The sequence below is a fragment of the Loxodonta africana genome, chromosome 15, assembly GCF_030014295.1.
Source record: "Loxodonta africana isolate mLoxAfr1 chromosome 15, mLoxAfr1.hap2, whole genome shotgun sequence".
In the NCBI taxonomy this organism is placed as follows: Eukaryota; Metazoa; Chordata; class Mammalia; order Proboscidea; family Elephantidae; genus Loxodonta; species Loxodonta africana.
In genome coordinates, this window is record NC_087356.1 from 10,695,963 (window position 1) to 10,714,758 (window position 18,796).

General features: G+C 45.1%; 1 protein-coding gene across 4 annotated transcripts in view; it reads right to left on the bottom strand.

Annotated features, from left to right (window-relative positions):
- The window catches only part of FHL2 (four and a half LIM domains 2), an 80,796-nt gene that overhangs the window by 26,933 nt on the left and 35,067 nt on the right, over positions 1-18,796 (bottom strand). For 3 of the 4 annotated variants that reach the window (XM_064268579.1, XM_064268581.1, XM_064268580.1), the window contains exon 2: positions 2,138-2,317. In XM_064268579.1, the coding sequence (XP_064124649.1) occupies positions 2,138-2,317 (180 nt within the window). Of the gene's footprint in view, positions 1-2,137; positions 2,318-16,073; positions 16,206-18,796 lie in introns of those variants that run through there. The other variant, XM_003413613.3, reaches the window with a different exon arrangement.

Below are 18,796 nucleotides of genomic sequence, written 5' to 3' on the forward strand. Positions count from 1 at the left end.
CCATTAGTTCTTCCTCAAATCAGACATTTTTATTGCTGTTTCCACAATGAAAAGTAATAGAGAGGGTGAGGTTTATGGGAAGAGGTGCGTGGAGAGAACGTTTTGCAGAAAGAATGGGGAAGTATTCAGAATAAAAGTGGAAGTCTAGAGTTTATAACAACATCAGCTGCTATTTTGAGTGCGAAGGGCTCTATATCTACCTATCCTAATAGTCCTGTGAAGTAGGGACCCTTATTATCTCCATTTTCTAGATGCAGAGATGGGCACAGAGAGGTCAAGTAACTGGCCCAGGTTCACAGAAAAGACACAGCAGAAAGTTCAGCAGAAAAGACACAGAAGCTGGATTTGAACCAGGCAGTCTGGCGTCTGAGCTCATACGCTCAGCCAATTAAATACATGAAAAAGACATTAAGAATGCTCATTAGGGACAAAGAGACATATATTAGGCAAAGTTGGAGACAGGAAGATATTCAACTTTTAGACAAGCAAGATCAGCTAATTTTTGCTCCATGTAGCCAAACCTCTGAACCGTACATAATACCACGGTTGAGTTTCACTTCCTTTACACTTGGCAGGCCACTCCGTTCTAGAGCCAAAAGATACACTGCTGCAGCCTGCTTTCAAGTTAACCCGTGTGGCACACCCTTCATCTCTGCTCAGGGCAACGGCCTCTTTCTGCACAAGATGGAAATCATCCCTCCACTGTCACTAAATACCTAGCGACAGAAATGGATGGTGTAGCCTTCTCGGTGTTGCCTTTCCCAGAAACTACGTGATAGAAGAAATGTAAGAAATTGGACTGAATGTTGGGATTATCCAGTCACAGGCACAGATGAACTCATCTAACTCATTCATTCAGTCTACAATCATGTATTGACACTTGTAACCACTGAGCAGAGTGGCAGAACTTCCCGGAGAATACAAAGCAACGTCAGCAGGAAAGAGATCCTCGAACATATGAGCTCGCCTGGAATCCACTACACTGGGGATGCCTTGGAGATTCCAAAGTGGCCCCATTTTGGAAGTAATTCTGTGGCTCCCAGGAAGACAATCCCTTGAAGTGCTAGTCAAGCGTTTTAGCTGCTGTTTGGCAGGTGAAGATATCAGAGATCTTAAAAGCAAGGGTGGAGAGACTTTGTGTCACGTACTTTGGACACATTATAAGGAAGGACCAGTCCCTGGAGAAGGACATCATGCTTGGTAAAGTAGAGGGTCAGCAAAGGAGAGGAAGACCCTCAATGAGATGGATTGACACAGTGGCTGCAACAGTGGGCTCAAACATAGCACCGATTGTGAGGATGGCACGGGACCAGGCAGTGTTTCCTTCTGTTGTCCAGAGTCCCTATGAGTTGGAACAGGCTCAACGGCACCTAACAACAACAATAGTCAATACTAAGGACCCCAGGGGTGTTCTTCAGTCGTCCAGGCTTGACTAAGAATGTGCTGCAAAGTATACGCCAGGGTTCACAGTCAACAAGTTAGTCTGCACAAATGACCAGCGGCCTCTGTGGAGCCACTCTTGGCCATCCAAAAAGAGCTGTCCATTCTTTATGCAGAAGCCTTTTTCCCATTAAAAACAAACAAAACCAAACAAACCAATAAACATCCTGTTGTTCCCCCATGAAAAGGACCCATGATATTCTTAGGAATTTAGCGCATTTATGTGCCCATTTTCTAGAAACCAGCTCCCATTCACTTATACAGTCACTCAGCAAATATTTACTGAACGGCACCTGCTACACGTTAGTCACCACAAGGCAAACAGACAGGAGTGAGTAAGACAGCCTTGCCCTTAAGCACTGAGAGGTGGGGTGGCTAGAGGAGAACGCTAAGACCTAGGCTACGAGACTTGGGTCTGGGACACTAAATTCAAGTGTCTTGAAAAGGCAATATTCAAGTGCTACGAAGTAAGAGTGGGAAGAGAGGGAAGCACCTAGAAGGGAAAGGCTTGTGAGAGGGTTACAACCTTAAAGGGTTTCACCCCTTCTGAGAAGGGCTTCAAAGACAGAATTTCAGTAGCTGATAAGGATTAGGACATCAGCTCAAACTACTCCAAGAAGCCCACGGTACTTGGAGAGGCCAGAGGGATCCAGCAGAGTTACCCCAACGAGTTACCCTGTTGAGTTCAGCCAGGTACCTTGCAATCACAGCCGATGGGCTTCTTACACTCCTCGCAGGTGTTGGCGTAGAGGGTCTCAAAGCACTCCACACAATAGGGGTTGTCCTCCCTCAGAATATACTTCTTGCCAAAGAGAGATTCATTACAATGGTGGCAGTCAAAGCGCTCAGTCATCTTGACGCCTGGCGTTTCAACAACCTATCGAAAGGAAGAAAAAATACAGATCCCAATGAGCACACTGTGAATATCGTGCATACAAAGGCCTGTTAGAGTCCTCTGTAGCCAAGGGATAGCTATTTCCTGCGAATGACTAATTTGAACTCACCCTTTACATAGTTGTAATTTTCAATGACACATTTCTTTTATTAGTCGGGGCAGTTTTGTGTTTTAATGCACTCCGCTTCTTAAAAAGTCCCAATTACTGTTGACGGTGTCAAATAAAACTGTCTCAGTTTTGAATACAAGTTTCACATCAGAGTTGTTATCCCGCTGGGCTTTGTGTGCGCTTTAGGAGTGTGACAGCGCCTTAAATCTTTCCTTTCCCCGGGCCCCCAAAATAGAAAGGCAGGGACCAGAAACAATATGTCCATTTCTATAAAAAGATTTTCCACGAGCGTCCCTTTATGATCCACAAATTCGAAGTCAGAAACCACCTTAGCAAAGGGGAGGGATATCCAAGTTGGTATATTTGAGATTAGATGCCAATAACACCACCCTTAACCTTGAGGTTGCCCTGGGAAGTATAATCTGCCCCTGCACAAAACAAACTGCAAAATGTCCCTCAGGGAAGGCCACTTTTCCCAGATTATAAGATCAGTCTTCAGCTGTCCAGGTATCAGGAGAGCAGGATAAAGGGAAAGGCCTGCTTCCCAGGAATGCAGATTATCAGAGTTGGAAACGAAGTGATGGCATCTCCAGGCACCACCTACTGCTCTTCCAGGAGGAACAAGCATGCATTTGTGCGCCACGGCAGTCACCGTCCTGCTGCATTCTTCCAGGATGAGTCTACAGTGTGCAGGAGCAGGAAGGGACAGGGCGGGGAGGGGAGGACGGGGATGTTTTCCACCTCTCCTCACCCTCATATGACCATTCCTATACAAAAACGTTAGCAGCGCTCCAGGGAGAAAGCTTATGATGGGAATACGTGATGTGGAGAAATACCCTCCAGGCATTAAAAACAGCTTCTTAAGTGGCGATATTTAATTTACTGAAAGTGAAAAGTTTTATACGTTGTGAAATATGTAAATGGATTTGCTAAGTAGCTGAGCAATGTTTCACAAACTATAATTAAACTTTGTTCAATTTTCAGTCATGGAAGAACACTTAAGGTCTCTAACCTGAAGACGGAGTCCTGGTGGTGCAGGGGTTAAGAATTCAGCTGCTAACCAAAAGGTCGGCAGTTCAAATCCACCAGCTGCTCCTTGGAAACCCTATGGGGCAATTCTACTCTATGAGTCAGAATCGACTCGACGGCAACGGGTTTGTTTTTCTGGTTTAACCTAAAGGTTGGCGGTTCAAACCCACCCAGTAGCCCCATGGAAGAAAGGCCTGGCTAACTGCTTCTGTAAAGATTATAGCCAAGAAAATCCTGTGGAGCAGTTCTGCTCTGTAACACATGGGGTCGTCATGAGTCGGAACTGACGCAACAGCGACAGGTATGGTTTTTTTTGTTTTAAGACCATTTATGAGTGAACTAGAATTACACCGCATGATGCAAATAAAATACTGCTGTTTGAGTTATGCTAACAGCCTATTCAATAGTGTTTATTAATTTTATACTCTTGTGTGTATACAAGGTCCTGACAACATAAGCAAAGAAATGAACATCTTTCAAGCATTCATACTGCGTTATTTCCGTGTTTATAGGACCATTTTTCTTCCAAGAGAATTCAACATGCAGCTGGACACACGTGGCGGGATCTGTTCTCCTAAATCGCTCTTCCTGGAGTTAAAGAAAACACTGTCTGGACATTCTTGCGATAATATCACAAGATGAGGCTCTTGAGCGTTTGAGTTATTATTCTGAAACACAACATATAAATATCCTTTGTACCGATGCCGTCTCAGGTTGCGGCAGCTATACTGGCCGAAGATTGAATACTTTCCTGTAATTCCTCGGTGACTGGCCTTGAAAATGGTTGTTTATTTTATCACAATAAAACTTCCCACATACATATTTTTTTCCAATAAAGGCTGCCATTTCGCTGCGGAAGCCAGAGGCTTCTTGCTTATTCTGTTGACACAAATATAAGAGTAATGATTGGAGACTTCGAAATAAGAATGAAAGACGACAGACTAATAAATCGCAGAATTTTAAAAGCTGGAAATCACCCCTGAGATAATCTATGACAACTACCCCATCCAATGGAGGGAAAAACTGAAGCAGAGAAATATTAACGGCAGAGGAGAATTCACACGCGCTTTCCCACGGAGCCGTCTGACTTAAATAAAACTAACTCCAAACCTAAATCAAAAAGCAGAGGTGGTTCCAAGTGGCTTCAGACAAGCAGCAACCCTGTGAGGAAAGGAAGAGACTACGGTCTTTGGCAATAATCTCCATATCACACCATTTCTAGGCTCGCAAGCCAGTTAGGGGAGTGAACCTTTTGCCTTCAGGGTCATGATTTCGATGCTGATATATCTGGCATGAGTTTTCCACACCCTCTGATTTCACAGGTCCAGGACAGAAAAAAAAAAAAAAAACCCTCAGTGAATAAGCTTTGAGAACAAGCAGGTCCCCAGGTACACTCAAAGTGTGACTGAGGCCATCTCGTGAGAAATGGCCTTCTCACTGGTACTGCTTCTAAGCAGAAAGGCTATTATTAACCAGTTGCTGTTAAGTCGGTTTTGACTCGTGGGAACGCCACGCGTGTCGGAGTAGAACTGTGCTCCACAGGGTTTTCAATGGCTGATTTTTCAGACGTAGATCGCCAGGCTTTCTTCTGAGGTGCTGCTGGGTGGACCTGAACATTAAACCTTTTGGTTAGCAGCCAAGTGTGTTAACCATTTGTACCACCCAGGGACTCCGAAATGAGGAGAGGCCATGACCTGCTCAGGCGTGCAACTGTGAGGAGGCACTGTTCTCAGTGGCATGAAGCCCGTTTCTATAGAAGGGTTTCTGAACCCTGTCGGTCTCTCCCCCACCTTGTTCCTTATCTTCTCTAAGAAGTCATTATCGTTTTAGTGGTTAGCAGAGTATCTCTGCTGAAACCCGCCAGATGCGGCGTACCCAGCACCACAAATCAGGAACACAGCAGGCAGGATGCATGTCATCTGAGAAGGTCCTCTTCAGGGTTTCCAAAGAATTATATTAAGCACAAACTCTTAAGTCGCAGAATACGTAGTCTATAAGCTAAGGAAAAAGGTAAGAGCTTCCCTTTTATCATGGAGTTTAAAACCAATTCTTCCCTAATTAAATGCTACCAAACAGAAGATCATTTTTCACAAAAAATAATTTGTATATTTAAAGTGACATTACCAACCTCAAGCCTTTTATAATGGAAAACCATATTTACAGCCTTATGTCATAACCTCCATCACTGTGTTTTTTAATCTTATAAAATAGCTGATTATTTATTCATTCATGAAACACAGGTTGGGCCGGAACTATGTACCAGGTGTTATGCAAAGTGCTGGAGATACCAGGATGAATAAGATACAGGCCTTTCCCTCAAAGAACTGGTCGTCTAGTGAGAACAGATCTGTATCATACAGAGTCGTAAAACACTGTGCGAAGGGCAAAAAAACAAAACAAAAACCCAAACTCATTGCCATCAAGTCGATTCCAACTCATGGCATCCTACAGGACAAAGTAGAACTATCTCATAGGGTTACCAAGGCTGTGATCTTTATGGAAGCGGACCGCCACATCCTTCTCCTGCAGAGTGGGTGGTGGGTTTGAATCGCTAACCCTTCCGTTAGCAGCCAAGTGCTTTACCACTGTGCCACTTTGTGCTAACGGCGAGACAGAGACATACACGAGGTATCACAGAATTCTAGAGGAGGGAGCCCTGAACCACGCCTCCTGGGGAGAGCAGGGTCGGCTTCCTGGAGACATTACCTGTGCCCAGAAAGAGCTGCTGTTAGCTGTCATGGAGTTGGCCCCCGACTCATGGCGACCCCATGCACAACAGAATGAAACACTGCCTGGTCCTGCACCATCTCCAGGATGGGTTGCAGACTGGACCATTGTGATCCACAGGGTTTTCACTGGCTGATTTTCAGAAGGAGATCACCACCAGATCACCAGTCCTTTCTTTTTAGTCTGTCTCAGCCTGGAAGTTCCGACGAAACCTGTTCAGCATCATAGCAACTCACAAGCCTCCACTGACAGACGGGTGGTGGCTGTGCTTGAGGTACACTGGCTGGGAATCGAACTCATGTCTCCTGCATGGAAGGCGAGAATTCTACCACTGAACCACCAGTGCTCTATAGAAAGAGTCAGGAGGTACTGCAGGCCAAAGGGATAGGGTGAGCAAAGCAGAGAGATAAAAACCAGCGTATGGTAAGGGGGACACTCATGAAGATGAAAGTAACTCAAGAGTCAAGTTGGCAGGAGTGGCAGAAGATGGAGCCAAAATAACAAAGTCCAAGGCAAGGAGGGCCTACTGTGCCTTGTTCACCCATTTGGATTTATCCTGTAGGCAGTGGGAAGCCAGAAGGTTTAAGCATGTTATCTTCTGCAGCCTACACAGTGTCAAGGGGGAATAGGAAACAAGCAAACAAAACTCACTGCTGTATTCTGACTCACAGCAACCAGGTGGTGCCGGCGGTTTGTACTCTGAATCGACTCGACGGCAATGGGTTGGCAGTGGGTACTAAACGAAAGGTTGGTGGTTAGAATCTACCAGCGGCACAAAGGGAAGAAAGGCCTGAGGATCTACTTCCGTGAGATTAGGGGAAAAAAAAAAACCAAACCATTTGCTGTTGAGTCTATTCCGACTGATGGCGACCCCATGTGTTGCAGAGTAGAACCGTGTGCCAGAAAGCTGTGACTACTCAGAAGCAGATTGCCAAGCCTTTCTTCCGAGGTGCCACTGGGTGGGTTTGAACCGCCAATCTTTGTTAGTAAAAAAAAAAAAAAAGCCAAACCTGTTGCCATTGAGTCAATTCTGACTCATAACAACCCTACAGGACAGAGTAGAACTGCCCCCATAAGGTCTCCAAGGCTGTACACTATTACGGAACCAGGCTGCCATATCTGTCTCCCTAGGAGCAGGTGGTGGGTTCGAACCACTGACCTTTTGGTTAGCAGCTGAGTGCTTAACCACTCTGTCACCAGGGCTCCTAAAGGACAGAGTAGAACTGCCCCATAGGGTTTCCAAAGCTGTAAATCTTTACAGATGCAGAATGACACATCTTTCTCCAGGGGGTTCAAGCCGCAGGCCTTTCAGTTAGCAGCCAAGTGCTTTGAGTCAGGACTTAACCTTGAAGCTGAGGGATGAGATTAAAACCAGTAAACCAATCACCAGCAAGTTGATTCTGACTCATGGTGACCCCATGTGTTACAGAGTAGAACTGCTCCATAGGGTTTTCTTGGCTGTAATCTTTATGAAAGCAGATCACCAGGCCTTTCTCCTGTGGTGTGGCTAGGTAGGTTCAAACCATCAACTTTTAGGTTGGTGGTTGAGAGGAAACCATTTGTGCCACCCAGGGTTCCTTGCCATAGGACTACAGCCACTGAAAACCCTACGGCATACAGTTTTACTCTGACACACCTGGGGTTGCCATGGGAGATAGAAAGACCCCCCCCCCCGCCCAATTAAATGTTTACTGCATGAAACTTGACTTTGTCACTGCCTTGGAGCTTGCTGCTATAACAGAAATACCACAAGTTGATGGCTTTAACAAAGAGAAACCCATTCTCTCACAGTCTAAGGAGGCTAGAAGTTCAAATTCTGGTGCCAGCTCCAGGGGAAGGCTTTCTCTCTCTGTTGGCTCTGGGGAAAGGTTCTTGTCATCAATCTTCCCCTGGTCTAGGGGTTCTCGGTGCAGCGACCCCAGGTCCAAAGGAGGTGCTCTGCTTCTGGTACTACTTTCCTGGTGCTATAAGGTCTCCCGGATCTCTGCTGGTTCCTGTCTTTTTTATATCTCAAAAGAGATTGACTCAAAACATAAACTAATCTTGTAAACTGAGTCCTGCCTCATTAACATAACTGTCTCTAATCCTGCCTAATTAACATCGTAGAGGTAGGATTTACAACACTTAGGAAAATCACATCAGATGACAAAAAGGTGGACAATACTGGGAATCATGGCCTAGCCAAGTCGACATATATTTTAGGGGGACACAATTCAAGCCGTAACAGTTATATAAGGTTGAGGGAGACAAAACTGAAAGGCAACGGCTCTTAAAAAATTCCCAGGGTGCCACGGTCCACTTCTGAATAGTTTCTTCAAATAAAAATTGGACATTTTATTGCTGAAAGGTTTTTTTTAATCCAAATTGTATAAAGTTTGCTTACCCTCTCTGAACCTCAGTATTCCCCTTGACAGCTTCTGTGAAATCTGTGTCCATTAGTGGTACACGGCAATGATGAAAGGCTTAACCAACAGCGTGCAGAGACACCTAAACCTAAGGCGTGACCGCTGACTTACTTCACCGACTCAAATCCAAATTACAGTGTCCTGGAGTTGTTATCCCTTACCAGGGTTAACTCAGCCTCTGACATCATTCTGCCCTCGGCTCTGTGAAAACCTAGTCTTTCTTCTTCCATTCTAGAGCTTAGGCTCCAGGCTTGGCTCCAGGCCAGGCTAACTGGGTGAGGCAAGAACCAGGTCTGGGGATGGCCTAGAGAGACCTTTGCTCTCTGAGTTTTCCATTAGCCCAGCTTTTCCTCAAGCCTAAGAACAAAAAGGTTTGGAGTGCAACAGATGCACAGGGCTCAGCTACTAAAAATAACTACGGCCTACAGGCTTATAAAAGAGGTCCCTGGTGGCACAAACGGGTTAAGCACTCAACTACTAGCTGACAGGTTGGCAGTTCAAACCCAACCCAGAGGCGCTTCAGAAGACAGGCCTGGCAATCTGCTTCTGAAAGGTCACAACCTTGAAAACCCTGTGGAGCAGTTCCGCTCTGCACACACGGGGTTGCCACGAGCCGAAATCAACTCTCCAGCAACTAACAACACAGGCTTATAAATGTGGTTTATTTTTATCTTTTCATGTTTAAAACGCGCAAAACAAAGTCTGCGGCAGGGTGTTAGAGCAGGGAAGAGAGAGGAGAAAAGAAAAAAGAGAGGAAGAAAATGAAAAGCGAGTAAACGGCAGAAGAGAGGTGGTGGTGAGTGGGAGAAAGGAAGACGCAAGGGAAGGCAGGGCATTTGGAGGCAGGAAGTCAATTCCTTTTTCCAGCAGCGGGATTTCTGGAGCGTCAAGGGGGAGGCTGGCATGGCAGACCGCCTCTGCTGGCTCAGGCCGTCGACCTTCAGGAGAGTGGCCCGTCTTTCCCAAGTGGGAGGCCCGATGGGACATGCAAGTCCTCCAAGGCCAGATTTAGGGTTTGCAAAAGTATCCGTTAGGCATCCTTTTTCCATGTTCACTTTATTTCACTCCCCACTTTGATCTCACCCCTAAAAGTGCCATTTTCTCCTCCCCCTCCAAATCCCAAAGTGTTTTTCTCTATACTGTGCTCTGTGAGACTACTCTTCCATAGTTGTTCCTAAAGAAAACCTGTGACTGTCCGCAAGCCTTTCCCGCAACCCATGCTGAAGCCGTGTCCGTAAGCCGGCCCCTCCACAGTCGGGCTCACCTTTCAAAGTCCCTGCACTGCTCATCAACCGTCAGGCAAAGCTTCTGGAAAAGAATTAGGAAGAGTGGTCTGTTGTGTGGGGGGTCTTTTTTAGAATATGTTTACAAGGCAATGTTCTCACGCTCCAACACCATACTGTGATTGCCTGCGTCTCTACCAAATCATCAACTCCGTCAAGGTGGGCACCAGGTGCATGCTGCCCTGCCTGCAGATGGCACAGTGTAGGTGCTCTGTCAACACTTGCTGAACGAATGAACAAATGAATGGATAAATGCGTAAATGTGAATACCCCAGAATACAAACGTGTGGACAAAAAAAAATGTAAATGAGGCATGTTTTCTGTGACCAAGCCATTTTGCAGAGCAAACTCAAAATGTCTTTTGGTTTGACATCTGATGCACTGAAATTTCTAATGTAACAAATACTGGGCTTCATTATGGCTCTCTTTCCCTCCTTCCGGTTACATTGCTGATTCCACAGAAGGTAGAATTTTTCTTATTGGGTTTGAACTCTAAATCCTTATGAATACACAGCTGCGTAGTCCATAGATGGGAGACTGTCTGGGTCAAGGAGCAAAAGCCTGCCAGGAGACTCGCCCAAACAGCAATGGGAAGAACGAGCCAGATTCCTTCACATAGGCTCCAGATACCAGCAAAAGTTCCCGGATGTTCTGTGCAGACCTGGCATGCCTATAAATCAAAGATCTTCTACCCAAAGGCATGCGACTCTCACACTGGAAAATTTAGCTGGAGAATCCCCCTGCACCAGTTTGTTTTCTTAATGGCAGAAGTATCATACAGACAAACAGGGCTCACCATCAACACTCTTCATTAGTCTAGCTGAACTGTTTCTTTCAGAAATACAAATTCTGGTGAAAAGGAGAGGGTTATTTTAAGTTCAAGTGTGTCTTTTACTTTTATATGTACATAAAATTTCTAAGTAACATATTTTGGATCAATTTGAAATTGGTTTTTTAAAATTGTTGGCAAGGTGCAAAATCAACTATGCCTACTACTGTACAATATGTTTATGGGTTAATTTAATAGGCATTAAGTATATCCACATGCAGGGGCCCTGGTGGCACAGTTGTTAGAGCAATCAACTGCTAACTGAAAGGTTGGCGGTTCAAGACCCTCAGGGGCTCCGCAGGAGAAAGGTGAGGCAGCCTGCTTCCATACAGATTTACAGCTTCGGAAACACTATGAGTCAGAATTGACTCGATGGTAGTGGGTTTTGGTTTTTTTACATGCTGGGGACAGGGATATAATTTGGTATGTAAAACTGGTAACTTTCAAAATATTTTCTGAAATATTGCTTCTGATAGTTGTTAAGAAATGTTCTGCGCAAGGCAATGCGTGAATGCTATCTTCTTAATTATCCTTTGACTACTGAATACATAATATAAAGAAACAGGAAAACAAATGTCAAATTTTTGACCTCAAGACCATTAATAAAGGAATAGTACGGCACATTTTGATGTCCTGGGGACTTTTTAATCCATTGAATAGGAATGTATTTAGTAACTACTATTTTCAGTGTAGGAGCCCTGGTGGTGCAACGGTTAAGCACTTGGAGGCTAACCAAAAGGCCAGCAGTTCGAACCCACCAGCAGCTCTGTGGGAGGAAAGACCTGGAGATCTGCTCCTGTAAAGATTTCAGCCTAGGAAACAGAATGAGGCAGTTCCACTCTGTCCTATAGGGTCACCATGAATCGGAATTGACTCAACGGCTCACAACATTTTTCATGTATGGTATTGAAAAAAAAAAAAATGGTATTAGGCACTGGGATATTGAGAAAACACACAGAGTCTCTGAAGGAGTAGTTCTATCTCCAAAGATTTTAAATCACCTTTAAGGTACCACCAGGTAATTTAATCTCTAAACATGTCAGCTCAGTCAATGCAAGAAAACTATAATTATGCAGGTTGGAATGGCGGGATGCCTGAGATTCATAAATCATTCTAGCGTGGGAATGGAAGAAAGACTCCACCCTGAGCTCCACCTAGCCTTCCTAGAATGGTGGGAGCAAGTCACTCACCTCAAGCTTTCTGTTTCTACACCTACAAAACCAAAACAGCTCTCTCTTTCAACAGTCACCTCTGATGGAGAAAAGGCAATTTGTTTACTCTCCATGGGCCTGGTGTTCCGTCTCTTACAACCCCTTGACCAGCCTTTGCCTTTGGCGACCACCAACTTCCATGAAAGCCTGGCCTCTTCATTCTCAGTTCAGCCCTGCTTCTTCAAGATGATTTTTCTTTGTGTTTCTTTAATACGTTGACTTAAACCAGTAACTAGCTGCTGTCTAGACAACTCCAACCCTAGCGATCCCACGCATGTCAGAGTAGAACTGTGCTCCACAGGGTTTTTCAATGGCTGATTTTTCAGAAGTAGACTGCCAGGCCTTTCTTTCTTGAGACACCTCAGCAGCTGGGCACCGTACCCATTTACACCACCCACGGTCTCCGGTATTAGGATTCCGTTATCACAGGCTTGAACATCTTCTACTTTGTTCACTGAGTGGATAATTCTAATTTGGTCCAAAAGTTTTATCATCAAACATTGATAGAAATTTTTATTTTTGACTGACAACCAAAATATTCATGGATTCAAGGATGCTCTTTGATTTCAACCCCATTTGCCCATTAAAAACCCAGCAGCCACTTCTCTTACTATCAGAGGCACCATTTTCTGACTTTTACTATATGCCTTAAGGAAATCTTGAAGTTGCAGACTAAACCACGGTTATGGAGACGTGGTCATGAAGGCTAAGGACAAGTGAGAAGACACATAATGCCAAAATTCAGACCAGGTATGAGAATGACCCGTGAGAATGGTACTGTCAATGGAGACAGCTGATGTTCCCTGGATCTTTCATTAGATCTATAAGCTGGGAGCCACGGCTTACAACAAAAGCAAAACCAAGACCACCAGTAGCAATGTATCCAAAAAAAAAAAACCCCTAAAAAATGGAATCCTAAAAAAGGGAAAATGAGAACTGGTGGAGAGAATGTTTAAGCAAATGGTACTGGAGAGCTAAAACTAAAAACTACAACTCAGGGCAGAGGAAATTCTTTTGACTTACCTCACAGTCACAATGCTAGCAGGTTTCCTGGAAGACTAGGCTCTCAGTCGTTAGAGAAAGCCCATGAATTTTGTTCAAGATGGTAATCTTGAGGAAGTGACCTCTCAGTATAATACCACGTTACATGGGGCACTTGATAAACGTGGCTTTGATAAAATTCTCCTGATTAAACAACACAGGAAATATCCAATAACTAATGCTCAAGGATCTTTGTATCTCATGGCTTTGAGTCAGAGAGGTTTACCTGCCCCAGCCCCTCATTGGCAACCCAAGCCACAGAGGCAGGGCATGAGTAGAACTCAGGGTTCCTGGTGTCCAGTCTAAGAATATATGGGGTGCCCCCAGTAGAGTCTGTTATTGTTGTTACGTGCGGTCAAGTCGGTTTTGACTCATAGCGACCCTACAGGACGGAGCAGAACTGCCCCATAGGGTTTCCAAGGAGTGACTGGTGGATTTGAACTGCCAACCTTACGGTTAGCATCCCAGCTCTTAACCATTTCGCACCAGGGCTCCCAGCAGAGTTTAGCGGTTAAGAATCCAGGCTGTCCAGTTAAGCTGTCTGGGGTCAGATATTGGTACCACCATTTATAGGCTGGGTAACCTTCAGCAAGTTACTTTAATTTCTCCGGGATTCATTCTCTTTATCTTTAAAAATGAAGATATCAAATATGTATACAGTGTTTCCGACAACCCTGCAAGGAAGGCACCATTATTATCTCTGCTTTCCAACTGAGGAAACTGAGGCACCGAGAGATTAGGTAACTTGGCCAAGGTTTCATAGCTCATGGCTGATAGACATAGGCAGGCCAGCTCCAAGTCCATGTGTGTCCACTAGCCTATCATACTTGCTTTATGGAGTATTTGTGAGGATTAAATGAGATTGTGAACATAAGTGCCCAGAACAACGTCTGGTCCATAGTGAGCTCAATGTTAGCCCTTATTAATATGCTGCTGTGTAAACACATTTTAAAGTACAACGGGATAATAAACATCCTGAAAATCTAATTCTATATAGTGATTGATAATCTTTCAAAATTTGGGTTGACAGGGACGAAGCTGTGGGGCCTAGTTTTTAGCAATGGGTTTTCAGTACAGCAAAAGCCCAAGCAGCAAAAGAGAAAATAAATAAATGGGACGTCATCAAAATGAAATACTTTTGTTTGTCAAAGGACTTTATCAAAAAAGCGCAAAGACACCCTACAGACTGGAAGAAAATTTTGGAGAACCATATAACCAATAAGGGTCTAATATCCAAAATACATAAAATACTAGTACATCTTAACAACAAAAAGACAATCAATCCAATCAAAAAATGGGCAAAGGACTTGTACAGGCATTTCACCAAAGAGGATATTGAAATGGCCAACAAACACGAGAAGATGCTCAACGTCATTATCCACAAAGGAAATGCAAATCACAACCACAATGAGATGCCACCTTACCCACATTAGAATGGAGAAGATAAAAAAAATGGAAAACACTGATGTTCGGAAGGCTGTAGAGAACCAGGAGCCCTCATCCATTGCTGGTGGGAATGTAAACTGGTACAGCCACTGCGGAAAAGTTTGGCGGTTCCTCAAAAAGTTGAACAAAACTACCATATGACCCAGCAAGTCCGTCCTTAGGCATATACTCATAAAACGTGAAAGCTGAACAGACACACGTACACCAATGTTCACTGTAGCACTATCCACAACAGCCAAAAGGTGGACACAACAATGAACTATTACTCAGCCATAAAGAGAAACGAAGTCCCGATGCATGCCTCAACACGGATGAACCTTGAAAACATTATGCTGAGTTTAAAAATTAGTCAGTCGCAAAAGGACAAATATTGTATGATCTCACTCAAATGAAACAGGCAAATGTACAGCAACCAGTAATTATTAGAGGTTACCGGGAGTGGAAGGGACGGGGAGGAGGGAGTTTTTGCCTAGGAGGCACTGAGTTGATGTTAACCACCGTGGAACGATTCGGAAAAGGGTATCAAGAACGGCTGCAAACATGAATATAATCGGTGTCAAGGAATTACACCCGTAGAAATTCTTGAATTGGGGTATGTTTTGTTGTGTATAATTTTACCACAATTAAAAAAAAATTCGGGGTAGAGTTAAATCAGAAAACCCTGAAAATTTTTATATAAGCACATAATAAAATTTGCTTCATGAAGTTTGGTTTTCTAGAAGTTTAATCCTCAGACTAGGAGTTCCTGTATTTCTAAGACTCGCCTCAAATATTTTTTGGTCTAAACCACCTCCACAGTACTCACTGTGACAACATCATCAAACACACATAAGTAGAGCTGGCAGCAAAGAAATGAGACCTATTCGGCGCTGTGTTTTCAACCCACTTCTCTTGATTACAACCACAAATCGTGATGTATTCCCTCCCAGAATAAGTGCCAGGGAGTGTTCACACCATGGAAAGCAGCTCTGTATACACATTTTATCTAACCTGGGTTCGGCGAGTTAGAACTGAGACCCAAATGAGGATTTTTAAGTAAACAGATGATTGATCCTTCATTAAAAAGTGGCAACAGTCAACATTTTCTTTCCACAGTTTCAGGAATAATAAGATAGTCCACGAATGCTACTGAAGGAAAATCAGTTCTATTAACTTCGTTTAAAATAAGCCAAGATGATTCTTTCAAATCTGGCGGTTCCCTGCTTTAATTTCCACACGCGCCCAAGCGCGAGGCCACGCCGCCGGCCCCACTTTCTATTCGAGAAAAACGCCTGGCGTCCTGGCGCAGACGGAGCGCGGCCAACGTGCCAGGGCAAACGCCGCGCGCGGAGCCCGAGCCCCAGCGCAGGGACGGCGACCGCCACCTCCCTGCAGCCGGGGTCCGGGTAGGACCCCCTGCCTGCCTTTGCCAGCGCTCCCAGAGTAGCACAGCCCCTCTTCGCCACCCGCTGGTGACGGGCCTCTCGGGGACCCTGACTGAGATCCTCCCTCCAGGGATGGGAGCGGCGGGTCCCCTCCCGTCTCCCAGCGCCCCCTACCCCACCCTCAGGTCTCCCCAATTGCTCAGCACCCCTCTTCTCTCCTTCCCATGCCTTTGTTATTAAAAGCCCCTTTGTACTCCCTCTCGGGTCGAACCGGGTAGGGGCGCGGATACTCACCGCAAGCGGGGGGCCGGGGTCTCCCTGGGCGGGGCCGACCCGGACGGGCCCGGGGCGGCGAGGGCGGCGCGGCGGCGATGCGGTTCCCGGAGGCTGCCGTCTGCGGCGGCGGCTCCTGGACTCGGCTCCGCAGCCGGCTCGTGTGGAGACCAGCGCGGCTTCCCAGCCCTAGAGAAACCCCCACCCTATCATTTTACCATATAAGGAGACAGACGCCTCGGAGCCGCCCGCCGCTCGGGGCTCGCCGCAGCTGGCACCCAGCGCCGCGCGGGGAGAGCGTGGGCGCCGCGCGCCCCTCGGCCTCCGAGCTCTGCTGGGGTCGGGCAGGAGCCGGGCCTCCGGCCTGCTCCCCCTCCTCACCACGCCACCGCCCTCGGGGGCTGCAGCCGTTTCATTGATCACGACTCTTTGTTTGCTTTGGGTTTTTCCCTTCTTTCTTTTCCTTCTGGATCTCTCAGCGCATTGGTGATTGTGGGGAGTTTCGCCCCTGGTGTCCGCTTACAAGGGGGGGGGGGCGAGTGTCGGGCCAGTTCCGCGGAGCCGCCCGCTGCTGGTCACCTAGGACCCGGACCAGGTTGGAGTTCCAGGAATCTGCCCACACTCGGGACTCAGCCCCAGTTCCCTGGGAACGCGGAGGCAGGCTGAAGCTTGTGAAAGGTGCAAGGGGAGGCGGAAGGAGATGGAATGAGGCCACTTTGCTGGGTCCTGTGAAGGCAGGAAGCCAGTGGCTGGAGCTAGTTGCCTGGTGGGCTTTTTCCTGCCTCAGACTGTAGACCCCTGTCTAGAAACCAGCAGATGGTCAGAAAGAATTGATAATACCGACTTCTTTGTTCCATTAGGGCCAGGACTAGGTGAAGGTCCAATCTCCAGCGCTCCAGGGGAGTGAGCGAGGTGGAAACGTTCTGTATTCCCTCCAAAGAGGAAATAACAAAAGTGAGGTAGTTAGTGGTGGCTCCGTACACTCGAAAGGCCAGGCTTTCTGTGTGAAGCTAACGTTTCTCTAAGGACATATTGCCCTTTTAAACATTGCAGGAGTGAGGAGCGTCTCAGTCCTGTGCCTGGGAAAAGGGGATCACGATAGAAAAGTTTGATCTTGAGTAGGTGGTCAGCCTTCCAGCTGGGAAGTGTGGAAGATTAGCCATGGCCAACAAAGGCCTAGGCAACGCCAGTAGCTCTGCTGCTGCCGATATGAAATATTGTGTGGGCAGGCATATTGTTGTTAACATTCATTTTACTGCAGGATAATACATTGTCCAGCGAAGGAAGGAAAAACTATTGGATTGTTTTCTCTTGGTTGACACGCAATGCCTGGTGATATTTTAGAGGATCCCCAGGGGAACTTGAGAGTCACAGGAGGTCATCAAATTAGCAAATTAGCTACCATACCTACCACCTACTGAGTACTAGCTCTGTGGTGTACCTCGTTTGATCCTCATCCCTTTCGGGTAGGGGTTGTTACTTCAGTTTTATAGTGAGGAAATTTCACCTCACAGAGATTTGCTCAAGGCCATGTGAATGCTAACACTGAGAGCTGAGATTATATACATATTATGTTAATAAATGATATATAATAATCTATTAACATAATATATAATCTGTATATTATATAAGCTATATATTGGTATATATTTTTATATATTGGTTATATAATATATTCCTGAAAAGGTATATATAAACTTTTCAGAAATATGCCAAAATATTTACCAATGAAATAACATGATGTCTGGGATTTGTTTCAAGATAATTTAAGGGGTGGGATGTTGTCGTTAGGCGCCATTGAGTCAATTCCAACTCATAGCAACCCCATGTGACAGAGTAGAACTGTCCCATGGAGTTTCCAAGGCTGTAATCTTTACAGAAGGAGACTGCCACAATTTCCTTCCATTGCGTGACTGGTGGGTTTGAACCGCAGACCTTTTGGTTAGCAGCCCAGGGCTTAACCACTGCGCCACTTTTCAGAAATAGTGCCAAAATATTTACCAATGAAAAAACATAACGTCTGGGATTTGTTTCAAAATAGTTTGGAGTGAGGGGATAGAGGGGCCAATAAATGAAGTATATATTAGTCACAGATTATTGGTAACTATTAAACCTGGGTGCTGGGCATGTGGAGGTTCATTGTACTAGTCTCCCTTTGTAATGCTTGAAAAATTCCATAATACATTTTTAAAAAATTATAAATGTGCATACCATTCGCCCTTAACCCAGCATTTCTCTTTATAGAGAAGTATCTTACAGATACACCTGCAGAGGTGCAAAATGATATAAGCATAGTCATTGTAGAACTGTTTGTAACAGAAAAATATTGGGCCATGTTATATTCGTATCAACAGGAGCCTAGTTAAATATATTATGGTATACTTTAGAATTATCTATATATACAGCTGTTAAAAAGAACAAGGTAACTGTATTTACTGATTTGTCATGATCTCCAGGATATATCAAGGGAGAGACAAGTAGAAAAGGCTATGTAGATAATAACCAACATTTGTGTTAGTGAGCAAAGAAAGGAAAGGAGGAAGACAAAAATACGTATTTACATATATATAGTTCCCTCTGGAGGTTACTGGGTTGCTGAGGGTAAGGAGGGAAATTAATTTTTACCATATACACTTTTGTTTCTTTGAATTTTGAGCTATGTAAATGTATTATTCACTCAATGAACAAAAATATTTTTAAAATGAAAGTAGCACATGCTCCCTGAAGAAAAATAGTAAAACAAA